The sequence below is a fragment of the Castor canadensis genome, chromosome 8 (genome assembly GCF_047511655.1).
Source record: "Castor canadensis chromosome 8, mCasCan1.hap1v2, whole genome shotgun sequence".
Taxonomy (NCBI): domain Eukaryota; kingdom Metazoa; phylum Chordata; class Mammalia; order Rodentia; family Castoridae; genus Castor; species Castor canadensis.
This window is the reverse complement of record NC_133393.1, coordinates 52,572,189-52,585,766: the sequence shown is the minus strand read 5'-3', so window position 1 is coordinate 52,585,766 and position 13,578 is coordinate 52,572,189. Positions and strand designations below refer to the sequence as shown.

At 54.7% G+C, this 13,578-nt stretch overlaps 1 protein-coding gene across 1 annotated transcript; it reads left to right on the top strand.

The window, feature by feature from the left end:
* Window positions 1–1,100: 1,100 nt before the first annotated feature.
* Foxc1 (forkhead box C1) lies at window positions 1,101–4,507 on the top strand. The gene has a single exon (XM_020165949.2). It carries the CDS (start codon window positions 1,126–1,128, stop codon window positions 2,794–2,796), a length of 1,671 nt encoding a protein of 556 aa, XP_020021538.2. The 5' UTR covers window positions 1,101–1,125; the 3' UTR covers window positions 2,797–4,507.
* Window positions 4,508–13,578: the final 9,071 nt, after the last annotated feature.

Genomic DNA, 13,578 nt, shown 5'->3' with positions numbered 1-13,578 from the left:
GGGAGAAAAGGAGGAGGAGGAGGAGAGTTGAGGGGGTGAGCCGAGAGGAGGCGAGGCCCAGGAAACCCCACGCTGGAGACGTCAGATCCACGAAGGAATGGGAGCCAGTCAGTGCGAGGCGGGGCCCGAGGACACGGTGGGCATCTGGGAGCGGTGGACGGAGGAAGGGTCTGCGTGGGGCCCAGGTGGACCCAAGATGTCTGCGGGAACAATGGGACTCCTTGAGAGTGGCAGGGAGTGAGAGATCGTACAGGGCGCCGACGATGAGCGGGTGGAGCGCGGGGGGCCAACCGACGGCGGGGGCTCAGGTCGGGCGCGGGCAGGGGCGCGGGGCACGGGCGGCCGGCGCGCGTGTGGTCAGCCCCGCGGTCCTCCAGCCGCCAGGCGCGGGCCGGCAGGGCTCGGCCTCCGGCTCATTCAGAGGCGGTTCTCGCCTCCCATTGGCTGCTGCAGTCAGAGCGGGGCGGGGCTCCGCTGCCCGGAAAAAAATGTAACTGCGTAAAAAAGTCCTCGCCTGGGTGACGGATGCTCAAAAGTTCAGAAGTTTTCCCAATGCTTCCTTAAGCGGCCGGCGCGCGAGAGACTGAGAAAAGGTGACGCGGGGGCCCGGGAAGGCGGCCGGCAGGCGCCCCCCGCCCCGCCCCTGGTTATTTGGCCGCCTTCGCCCGCAGCTCGGGGCAGTCTCCTGAAGGCTCAAGTAAAGGGGCGAGAAGGGAGTCTTCTTGTGTTTTTTTTTTTTTTGTTTTTTTTTTCTTTTGGGCTTTTTTTTTCCACCCCCCCCCCCCACCGTTTGTTCCTGGAAGTTGCTCCGCGAGTTCCTTCAAGGCGCCCTGCCGCATCCTCGTCCGGCCCTGTCTCCTTGCAGCGACCCTCCCGCGGCCGGAGCCGGACCTGAGGTGGCCTAAGGAGTCCAAGCGGGCGCCGGGAGAGGCCGCGCGGCCGGAGGCGCAGGGAGGCGGCGGCGGCCGAGCCAGACGCCGCGCGGCGGCCCGGCACCAGCTCGGCGGGGCCCAGACTCACACTCCGACTCGGACTCAGCGGCCGGCGCGGCGCGGCCCGGCCCGACGAGGGTGGGGGGCGGCGGGCGGCGCGGGGCGGCGGCGGCGGCGGCGGCGAGCCGGGGCCATGCAGGCGCGCTACTCCGTGTCCAGCCCCAACTCCCTGGGAGTGGTGCCCTACCTCGGCGGCGAGCAGAGCTACTACCGCGCGGCGGCAGCGGCGGCCGGGGGCGGCTACACCGCCATGCCGGCCCCCATGAGCGTGTACTCGCACCCGGCGCACGCCGAACAGTATCCCGGCGGTATGGCCCGCGCCTACGGGCCCTACACGCCTCAGCCGCAGCCCAAGGACATGGTGAAGCCGCCCTACAGCTACATCGCGCTCATCACCATGGCCATCCAGAACGCCCCGGACAAGAAGATCACGCTCAACGGCATCTACCAGTTCATCATGGATCGCTTCCCCTTCTACCGGGACAATAAGCAGGGCTGGCAGAACAGCATCCGCCACAACCTCTCGCTCAACGAGTGCTTCGTCAAGGTGCCCCGCGACGACAAGAAGCCGGGCAAGGGCAGCTACTGGACGCTGGACCCGGACTCGTATAACATGTTCGAGAACGGCAGCTTTCTACGGCGGCGGCGGCGCTTCAAGAAGAAGGACGCGGTGAAGGACAAGGAGGAGAAGGACCGGCTGCACCTCAAAGAGCCGCCACAGCCGCCCGGCCGCCAGCCCCCGGCCGCCGCGCCACCCGACCAGGCGGACGGCGCCGCGCCGGGACCACAACCGCCGCCAGTGCGCATCCAGGACATCAAGACGGAGAACGGTACGTGCCCCTCGCCGCCCCAGCCCCTGTCCCCCGCCGCCGCCGCCCTGGGCAGTGGCAGCGCCGCCGCAGTGCCCAAGATCGAGAGCCCCGACAGCAGCAGCAGCAGCCTGTCGAGCGGGAGCAGCCCCCCGGGGAGCCTGCCGTCCGCACGGCCGCTGAGCCTGGACGGTGCGGAGCCCGCGCCGCCACCGCAGCCCGCGCCGCCCGCGCCGCCGCACCACAGCCAGGGCTTCAGCGTGGACAACATCATGACGTCGCTGCGGGGGTCGCCGCAGGGCGCGGCGGCGGAGCTGGGCTCGGGCCTCCTGGCCTCGGCGGCCGCGTCGTCGCGTGCAGGCATCGCACCCCCGCTGGCGCTTGGCGCCTACTCGCCGGGCCAGAGCTCCCTCTACAGCTCCCCCTGCAGCCAGAGCTCGAGCGCGGGCAGCTCGGGCGGCGGCGGCGGCGGCGGCGGTGGCGGCGCGGGGGCCGCGGGGGCCGCGGGGGCTGCGGGGACGGCGGGGACCTACCACTGCAACCTGCAGGCCATGAGCCTGTACGCGGCTGGCGAGCGCGGCGGCCACTTGCAGGGCGCGCCCGGGGGCGCGGGCTCGGCGGTGGACGACCCCCTGCCCGACTACTCTCTGCCTCCGGTCACCAGCAGCAGCTCGTCGTCCCTGAGTCACGGCGGGGGCGGCCCGGAGGCCGGCCACCACCCCGCGACGCACCAAGGCCGGCTCACGTCGTGGTACCTGAACCAGGCGGGTGGAGACCTGGGCCACCTGGCTAGCGCGGCGGCGGCGGCGGCGGCGGCCGGCTACCCCGGGCAGCAGCAGAACTTCCACTCGGTGAGGGAGATGTTCGAGTCGCAGCGGATCGGCTTGAACAACTCTCCCGTGAACGGGAACAGCAGCTGTCAGATGGCCTTCCCGGCCAGCCAGCCTCTGTACCGCGCGTCTGGGGCCTTCGTCTACGACTGCAGCAAGTTCTGACCACGCACCGAGTGGAACCCCGAAGCAGGAACAGCCCAAAGAACCCAGGAGTGCAAAATCGAAACCAAAAATCCCGATTAAAAAAACTCGAGACAATCAGCGCACCAGCGACCGGAGCCCTTCCCAAAATTCAGCTCGCCAGCACCAGCTCAAAGAAAACTGTTTTCTTAAAAGATTCCTTCAGCGCCACCTCCACTTTGCCTTATTTGAATAAACCAGACCATAAACAATTTTGTACAGACAGCAAAATCATGGTTTATTAAAGGACAGTGTTACTCCAGATAACACGTAAGTCTCCTCTTGCTTCTCAGAGCCTCGCTTTCCTGCTCCTCCTCTCCCTCCCTGTCTTTCTTGGCCTCTCACCTGTAACATAGTATTTTATCCTATGTGGAAAGGAGGGGAAAGTCCCCGGATATGAAAATCGCTTTCTTTTTATTCATGGACTTGTTTTAAAATGTAAATTGCAACATAGTAATTTATTTTTAATTTGTAGTTGGATGTCGTGGACCAAACGCCAGAAAGTGTTTCCAAAAGCTGACGTTAAATTGCCTGAAACTCTAAAATTGTGCTTTTTTTCTCATTATAAAAAGGGAAACTATTAATCTTATTCTATCATTTTTCTTTTTGTTGAACATATTCATTGTTTATTAATAAATTACCATTCAGTTTGAATGAGACCTTTATGTCTGGATACCTTAATACAGCTTTAATATGAAGAAACGATTCCAGAGATAAAATACTAGGAATGGGCTGTTCTCCACCCAAGTCTGTGAAAGACGGAGAAACCTCCTGACTAGTCCATGTCAAATTTCGCTAAAAGTTTTGTTTAGTAGATTTCTTTTCCTGCAGCATCTTCTGCAAAATGTACTATATAGTCAACTTGCTTTGTGGCTAGTAAAAAGATAATTTCCTAAACAGATCTGACTTGGCATTAAAACAAATACTTTTTCTCAGTAATGACAGAACATGATTTGGAAATTTTAAGCCATGAATCAGCAGCAGTCTCACCACAGATAACCTGTGTGTGGAGATGTAAATGTGCCTCAAGATACACACACGATTTGGCTCCTGTACCCCATATAAACTTGCACCCTCGTGAGCCAAATGCCAACATTTTTTTTCCTGCTAATTTCAGTCCTTTGTAAGAGGCAAAACAAACCGTTTTTTAAAATGTATGTATATAACTCAAACACACAATCCTCCATGTATTACATAGAAGGGTTGATTTTTTTAATATAAATATATTGTGAGTTGAAAAGGGATATTTAATCTTTGGGAAACTCTTTTAGAGGATTTGTTTGTAGAACAATTATTTTTGGAAAACATTTAAAGCAATAACACGAAGGAAGGAGACACAGGCAGAACGTCTTAGCCCAGTATGGTTTCTTTTCAAGCCAATTTTTCTTGTTAATTTACAGTTAAACCTAGGGGGCAACCCGGATTGGCCCTCCCCCCTTTTGTAAATAACCCAGGAAATGTAATAAATTCATTATCTTGGGGTGATCTGCCCTGTCAATCAGACTTTGGGGAGATGGCGATTTGATTACAGACATTCAGGGCCTTTCAGTTTGTTTTCGAGATAATGCAGTTCCCTATCTGCCGCTCCTATCTAGAGGCGACACTTAAGCAGTAATTGCTGTTGCTTGTTGTCAAGATTTGATCATTGTTAAAGGATTGCTGCAAATAAATACACTCTAATTTCAGTCAAAAACTGCTTTACGTGGCCTGATTCGCTCGGTCCCCTCCCCTCAGAGCCGTAACCTAATAGCCAGGGAGATCGCTGGCGCTGGCGTGGTGTCTCCTCCGGTCAGGCCTCACTGCTGCATTTAAATCTTTGCCGGGCTGTCGCAGCCCTAGGTCCCGGGCTGCCTGGAGCTTCCTCTGCCCACCCTTTTCTGTCGGAGGGGTGGGCAGGGGCTGAAGGTAAAGAGCCACCGACAAATCTCGTGGAATTGGAGTTGGTGCCTTGTTCCACTTTGGGGTGCGGGGGGGGGTCGAGCGTGGAGTTGGGGTTTGCGGACAAAGAGTCTGTGGCTGGAGCTGGGCTATCTAGGCCTGGAGGAGGGCGGTAGCAGGTGACCCATGGCCCTGTTCCGTCTGTCCAGCTGATGGACCCGAGGCCCGGGAGCTGGAGACACTACAGTGGTCAATTTGTTCGGTTCAACCACCTGGAGGGGGGTGACGAACGGGGACCCGCGGCCCGTCGCTGGCTTTCTGGCGGGGGCGCTGCTTCGCGGCCCGGGCCCTTCCAAGTCGCGTCGGCCCGGCCCGACGCGGGCCTCCAAGGGAACTGCTGCTGTAGGGGAACGCTCCTCACTAATGAGCTGTAATTACCCGCAGTGGCCCTGCCGGCTTCTGTTTGCGTTTGGAGCGGATTCCTCCTCCCACGCCCGCCCCCGCCCCGCCGCCTCCTCCGGGTTCCCGCTCGCTTCTCCGCCCGAAATGAGGTGTTTGGAGGAAATAGCGGAGACCTGTTATGTTTGATGGCCTTATCACAGGTTGGGTTGGCGTGCAGGAAAGACCGCGCGGAGCGCAAGGTGGCAAAGAGCAGGCGCCTACGCTTGTCGGGGACCAGGGTCGCCGAGTCGCCCCGAGAGCCCTGGCCGCTGCGCGCGGGTGTTCCTGCTCCCCTCCTCACCCCGCGACTCCGCCTCCGCGGCCCCGTCCCGCAGTCCCGAGCTCTCCTCACTAGCTACCTTTGTTGTGAAGACACACGTGTGTTTAGGAGCCCCGAGGGGTGGAAAGGTCAAAGGCACTTCATTGCTCACGGTGACAGCGCGCCCCGCAGCCGTGCGTTTGCATCACCCCGCGGCACCCCCTCCCCCGGGCCCTGGTCGCCCGACCTGTCCATGCCAGCGCTGGGACCCTGGCGACCTCACGCAGCGTGGGAGGTCGGTTTACTGAGGGCACGAATTACTAAACAGAGGCTGTGGTGGGAGTCGCTCAGCCTAATGGACTCGAGAAGTTTAGGGGCGCGCGACTGGATCGGCGTGTTCGGGATCCACGAGCCCGCGGCTCTCCGCATGGGATCCGACCTCGGCTTGGAGACCTAGAAGACGTCGCGGCCGCAGCCAGTCCCCGGCCTAGGCCCAACTCGATCCTGGAGAACTGGACAGGACTCTGCTCAGCCGCCGCCCCGCACGCCACACACCGAGCACAGCGAGGGCGAGGACCCTCCGGCCGCAGCCAGGCGGAGGGGGCTGCGGGGACCCCTTGCCCTTCCATTCTCCGCCCTGAGGCTGGAGAAGAAAACCGGTGAGTGCGGGGCCGCGGCTTCGCGGCCCTAGAGGAGCTCTTCGCCTCCGCGAAGAAGTGTGCCCCTGCTTTCCCAGGAGAGGTGACTCTTTGTATTTATCCTCTTCCATGTGAAAGTTTGAAAAATTAGGTACGGAAGACGTATGTGTCTAGGAAGGTGTTCGTGCTACATATACGTAGTTACTTCTGCCCGACTTCTCTACATGATAGCTCTGGGTGAGTGGAAGGAGACCTATGCTCATTATTCTAATTTTTAAAACCATGTGCATATAATCTTTTTTAATATAAATATATTTGCCTTGAATCCTCATACAATTTGAGGAAAACCAATTCCTGCCAACTTTGTTTAACCTGGAATTATTTATTCCCTAGTGGTTAGCATGTTTGATTTGCAGTTTTCCTGCAAAATGTTCAAAGAAAAACTCCTTGATATTTTAACTTGATATTTTACTATTTGGAAGTTAACCTGCCTATGGCAGACAGGGTAAAGGGTGGGGAATTGGGTAAGTTTTAAAATCGACTCTGTAGAAAACTTTAGGATAATACTTTGTCCTGTATGTAAAAGTGGGGCACATTTATTTTTCTAAGAAATTTATACATGAGCAGCAAATGCCAGCATATTATATGCCATATACAGTTTTGCACTCGGCATGTTGCACGTGTGATAGGAGCGCATGCTGTTTTCCAGGGTTATGTAGTTAGCAGACTCTTTCACCAGGCTGCATGCAAACAAAGCATGCATTTTACAATTGATCATTCCATGGCACTTTGTGTCACTGCTTATCATATTTGCAGAGAAATAAGGCTTGGTTGTACTGGTTGCCTGTGAGCTCTTGGCGGTTTCCTGCCAGGTCAGAAACAAGGATCAGGAAACAAGAGGGCATTATAGCCCTTTTGGGCTCCCCTAAATTTGATAGGTTAGGAAAGGACATAGCACCTTTCTCTCCCACCAGGTTGTCTTGGGTGGGAGGAGACTGTTTTAAGGTGGAGGGCCATTAGTTTTATTCTTAATGGAGTAGAACCTAAGAGGCCCTGAACTCTGCTGGTTTGGGCAGCCTGGTCAGACAGCCCAGAGGACTATCTTCTTCAAGCAGATTTCAGGCACCCCACACCACTGTTCTCTAAGCTTGTTGGTGGCACCAAAGCAAGGCCACATCTTAGATCTCATGGAGAAGGCCCCATTTGCTTTTGTGGTGTCTGCTCCAAGTCCCTTGTATTTGAAGAACCTTACTGGGTCCTGCCTGTGGCCTTCTCTCTCTCTCTCTCTCTCTTTTGTGTTTTTGACTTCTGTCTGCTTGTTTCATGACTGGTTCATGAAGCCATTAGTCCTTCCCACCCAGCCATAAACAAGTGTCATGTTAGGGGCAAGATGGACCATGGCCAATTAATAAAGCTGGCAAGGCAGGACAGAATATATTTCATTGGGGACAGTCCCTTCCAGCCCAGCCCAGCAAAGAGTCCACTGCATTGAGGGTGAGGGGCCGACAGAGGGGTCCAGAAGCTCAGAAGCGCTCCCACGGAGGGAAGTGTATTTTTCAGACACTGGCCACTTGACAGGAGGAGAAACCCATGAAGATTTGCCCGTGGGGTCCAAAAAACCAGCTTTAGATTCCACATCCCTGCAGTCTTATATTTGGATTTATAATGCAGCTGAAGTTTCTGGGCAAAGAGGCTGCATTAGTGGTATTTTTATCCCACCTACCTGAAAAGTCTTCCTTTGCTATTTGGAACTTTTGCTATGGCTGGAATTTTGCAGGCCCAATTCTCCACCCTCTTTATTCCAGGTCCCTCTTTTCAAGTGTGTACCTAGCATAACCACTCTGTTCTGTGTTTACTTCCATACCTCTGGGTCTTTGTTTTTCTACCATCCTTCTTCACTCCCTGTAGAATGTCTTAGGGCCCCGGGAGTTTTCTCTGATGTTCCCACCCCCAGCCTTCTGGGGAATGGCCTCTGGGTACATCTCTATGACCCCAACTTGCACCCAGGCCTGGAACTGTGCTGGGCCACACTGCCAGTAGGACTGGCAGGTTCCAGGTCAGAGTTTGACTGGAAAAGGAACAATACTGAGTTAAATGAATTCCAGCTCCAAAAGCCATCCAGGAGAATGAAAGCCCCTCTCCTCCAATGTTCTCAACATGATTAGGAGTGGAAAATTGAGCAAAATGTACCATGTCCATCTCAGTGGAAGCCAAAATAAGGCACAGAGAGCATGAGGCTCAACTTAAGAGCGAGCGAGCGTAGCGCCCGTAGCGCCCTCCTTTCCCATCTTACCCTGCCTCAGAAGAAATGCTGTTTTGTATTAGTTTTGTTGTTGTTGTTGTTGCTGTTTACTTGATTTTTTCCCTCACCGATTTTAAATTTGTAGCATATTGAGCGTATTATAGGCGATGCAGTAGGAGCTGGAATTTCCTTGCATACAGGCCAGAGAAGGGAGGAGCCCCCCCCTTGGAGTTTTTTCTTTTTTCTTTTATTTATATGTGCATACAATGTTGGGGTCATTTCTCCCCCCTTCCCCCCGCCCCCCTTGGAGTTGAGGTGTGGTTTGCGTGGACCTGAGAGAGGGCCTGGCATGGCATCCAGCTCAGAGTCTCCTGGCCTTAGGTGAGGAGGGTGATGGGGCACTTCCCCAGGCCTTTGCCCTCAGGCTGGAGCTCCCTCTCTTCTGGGAAGACAGTCTTCTTTGAGCTGCCCAGGGCCCCCTCTGCTCCCACTGGTTCACACAGGTCTCGTTCTGAGCAGACTTCCTACCCTCTTCCCTACCTGCCCTGCAGGTGGCTCCTAGGAAGGGGACCAGAGGCTTGTCCCAAAGTGGACACAGCTTGGTGCTACTTGGGTGGGCACAGGAGAGCAATTTGTGATCCCAGCTAGTAAGTGACCTGGGCGGTGGGTCCCAGGCAGGGAGTGGGACACTCGAGTTTAGGAAATAAGGAGTTTGGAGGGCTTTGGGGCTGATTTATATTAAGAGATTGGGAGAGAGAGCGGAGAGAGGAGAGAGACCTCCCTCGCATTACCTACTCTAGGGAAAAAGCAGGAAAACCAACACATTTAGCGCCATTAACTCTTAAGGTCTCCGCATTTCCTTCAGGATAAGAGCGGGTCACCGTCTCTGAGGCTGTGCAGGGGCTGGTTAATGGCTCCCGCGTGCAAGCTCGACATGGGTGGGAGCACAGGTTTCAGTGGCAATCGAATTCTTTAAGATCTGCTGTAGAGGAAAACCTAAAACTCTGGTCTTCAAGTTGGGAAAAGTCGGCGCCCTGGACAGCGCAGAGGGATCCTCGGAGGCTGGCGCGGGAGGCTTCCCGGGCCCGAAGCCGCAGCGGGTTCACGCGCAGGTCGGTGGCGGCCGCGGCGCCTTTACGTAGTCCGGGCATTAGGACAGCAGCGGCTGCAGAGGTGGAGGTTCCCTTGGGATTCTAAGATGAGTTTTGTCGTTACTAGCCAGGAAGGACTTGCCAGGCCGGCTAGAGGAGTGGGCTAACCCCCGCCTGGGTGCGCTGTTGGAGCCGCCGCTTTGTGTCCCTGAGAGTGCCTGGGGGACGTGGCCCCAACGCCAATGGCAAGTGTGAGTCCCTGCTAGTCCCAGAGAGAACTCAGGGTCTGATATCCTGGGACATCAGCTCCTGGCCTCTGAGGAGGCTCTCCAGGCGGCCTCCGCCTCCCACTCCTGCTTAGGGTAGACGGACTATTTGGGAGGAGCAGGGCACCGGTTTAGTGTGTCTGGCGACAGGAATAATGTGACATTCTGCTGCATTTGTCAGCTGGTTCCAGGGCAGGCCTGCCCGCCGGCCCGGCCGGGAGCCGGTTCTCAGAGCGGCAGGAAAAGGCCTCTGAGCTCCCCTGCAGCGGCGCGCTCCCTGCGCTGCCGGGGAGAAGTGGCCCAACAGGAAAACCGCTCCAGAAGGCCCTTCCTCGCCATAAAAAGCCAGACTCCAGCTGAGGTCTTGACCCCTTCCAAATATACATTCCCTCGCCTGCGGCCGCCACTCCAGCCCAGCCACGGGCTGCGCCGCTTCCTTTCAGGCCAGCCGGGCCGGTGCCTCCCCCGGAGCAGCGGGAGCCGATGGGGCCCCGATTTAGTGGCCTTCCGGGATTCTCCAGCCCGCGGGCTCTGGTGGTTTTTGGCCTGGGGACTGCGCGACGGTGCTTGCGTACTTCCAAAGCGCACTGACTTATTAGCAGGGCCAGGGCCGCAAGTGTGCAGCTTTTCTTCTATGGATGACAGGGATCCCTCACCACCTCTTGTCTACCAGGCTCCGGGGCTGGGGAGCTTGAGATCGAGGGCCTCAGGACACTTGCGCAGCCGGGAGCCGCCAGGGCCTCGCTGGTCAACGGGCGGAAAAGGCCAGGGCCTTCCTTCAAGGCCGAAGCCTGGAAACCCAGAGACTTAAAACCTAGCCTGAGATTGCAGGCCTCTTGCATGGGCGCTCTGCAAAATGGTCCCGTAGATACTGGTTGGGCACCCCTGCGGGCACCTTGGCCCCGAAATTCAAAGATCAAAGGGGAATAGAGGTCGGGTGTCCGCTGTGCGTGACCCCTGACCCTGGAGGAAGGGCTGGAGCTGAGCAGTAGGCAGTAGGGTCTGGGGTCAGGTTGCGGTCGTTTGCTGCCAGCATACACTCTGGCCAAGGATGCAAGTGAAGAGGGGGTAGGGCCCTGCCATCCTATTCCTAATGCGGATCTTGGAGAGGTTTTAGGGGTAGAGCCCACTTTCAGTGTGCCTTTCAGGAGCCCGCCGCTCAGGCCTGGGGATGGCGGCGCAGCCGCAGGCCCAGATTCCTGGGTAGCCTTGTAGGACCCGAGAAGGGCTCCAGGTGCAGTGGTGGGCCGTAATAGCATATGTGTGCAGGGAGGGAGCAAGGTGGGAGGCCCCACAGAGGAGGCATCTGCCCAACCAACAGCTTGCAGGCCAGGGGCACCACCTTCCTACTTTCAGAAGAGGCTCAACCCCTGTGTTCTTAGCGGACACTGTGGACTATAGAGGGTGGGCCTACTCCCCCTGGTGCCTCAGTAGTCGCCGCTGCTTGTGAAACTTCTCAGCACCCTCAATGATGAATTGCCACCACCCCCAATTTTTGAAGAGGTGCAAGTGACCTGTTGGGACTTACTAATCTACTTGTAAGGCAACCACACAGACACTCTTCATATAGAACCTCAGTGGGAGCTTCCTGCACCTGTGCCCTCTGCTGAGCAAATTGAGGCTGACACACAGGTCCTGGAAAACACATGGTGTGTGAACTTGAACTAGTTGGAGTACACCTTAAAACAGGGACTATGGGGTTGGAATTCCCAAATACAAAGGTGCCTGGGTGCTTTTAAGGATTTTTTTTCTTTTTTGGTGGTTGTAGGACCTAGAAAGTTGTTTGTAAACAATCTAAGGTTATTCTTTAATATTTATTTTTTAGGGCCTCACGTATGCTATGCACTCTACTACTGAGCTACATTTCATGCCCAAAGTTATTATTTTTAAATGAAAATTTAAATATACAGGTTGTATTCACCAGTGGCCCATCAACTAACTGGCTCCCAGGGATGTGGTGGTTCCAGTAGGTAAAGGTGATTAAAGGGGACAAAAAGGCACCCAAAGCAATTTTTGTTCACAGGCTGGCCCTGCCTCTTACCTGGCAGCACAGTCTAGACCTACAATCATGCTTCCTAAGGAGACATTTTGTGCTGTGCTCTTCCACACAGTCAGCCTGTGCCCTGAACAACTGTGGAGGTGTGACAGGTTTGTTATGCTGGACCTAGCTGAGTCCTGTAACTCCTTGAGTCCTGTAACTCCTTAAAGACTAAGAGCAGCAGACACAGCCCAAGAGATGGGCTGGCAGGCAAATCAGATGGAAAGTGAGGCCACTGGAAGTCTCAAGTACCCATGTACCTGTCCTTCCTCTGGCAAACGAACATGGGTCTGACTGCTCTGCTGAGAGTTTAACTTCCTTAGGTTTTACCAAAAAGTCAAGATGGGAGATGTTTTATAATACTTAAACTGAATAGCCAAAGTTTGCAGAACAGGAAAAAAAAAGAGGAACATTTACAGGACACAGATTTACAAAAATCACTGAAATTGAGTTTAAGGTAGAAGAAATCCTTTTAACTAAGAATGGCTACATGAATTTCCCTCAAAGCACAGAAAATATTGAAGCAAATCTGCTGTTTTTCTCCTTTTTAACACACACTGTCAGGAAGCCACAGGAGCATCCCCCATACTGTGACTGAGGAGGCAGGAATAGTGAGAAGGTTGCAATTAAAATACCTTTTCCTTCAAAAACTGATGCTCCTGTTCATTTTGAGAAGTGTAAGTTAACAGTATGGCTCCGCTAGAGTCATTAAACCCCTGCCTAGAATCTTTGCAGGTCTCCCTGAGGAGCTTATTATGGCTTTGGGCTAAAAAGCCACAAAACATTGAATTAATGGGGGCACTGAAGCCAAAGGTCCCTGGAGCACCTCTCCTGTGTGCTAGATGGAGACTCAGGTGGTCAGAGGAGAGGGGGAGTGCCTGTCCAGCAGGGTCAAGGCTAAGGGGCATGGGATTGTTTGTGAGACTTGTTGAGTCCCTGTGTGGCAGTGTTTGCAAGTGTCTGTCAGTGTGTATGAGAGACAGCATGTTTGTGAGTGCATTTGCATTTGTAAGTGGATGTGTGTTTGTGTCCATTTGTGATGTGTGCCTGCCATTGTGTATGCCACCAGCTCTCCTCATTCTGAGGCCCAGCTTCCCAGGGACCATCTGCTTCCAATGAAGCATCCCACTTGGGAGCTGGAGACAGGCTTGTCCTGGGGTGGCTTCTGCTCTGTGGAGGCTGAGGTTGCCCTGGCCAGCATGTTCTCCTGGGACTGGGGCAGCCACACAAAGAGCCCTCTCTCCGCACCAGCCTCTGGAGTCCTGGTCCTCCCCCAGGCCATAAACCTGCCTGTGAAGACATTCAGAAATAGTTCACTCACACTCACACATGAATGTGCTGGAGTTCCATTCGTTGTAAAGTTTTATTTTATTTTGATTGCAAGGGGAGGGAGGGGGAGAAGAAGAATCTTGACCTAATTTGTTCTAGAGTAAAATACTGTGTACACCTATACACAGATCTTTGCTTGCTGTTGGGGATAGGTGATCTTACCTTTGTGTCAACCTACCTATGGCTGTACACTACACAGCTCAGGAGTGTAGACCTAGGGGCATACCCAGGCCAACTAAACGCTGCACTCAATGAATCCAGATCCTGTGAGCCAAGGCTGGCCTTAAACCTCTTCATTATAACTTCTAATTAATGCTTCAGTACTTGGAGTGCATAGCACAATGCCTGGCATATATTCAGCACTGAATATGAACTGGTTGAACAAATAAATCAACATTAGGTTAAATATATGACCTAGTACTGATGAGAAGAGATTGTAAATAAGCATTGGGTATGTGAGAGATTCTAGACCACCAGGAAAGGGCTGGGAGACCCCTGGGTATCTTTGTCATAGAATGTTCCTCCAGTACTTAGCTTACCTTCAAGTTTCTCCTCCTAACTCCTCTTTTTCTGGAGTTGTCT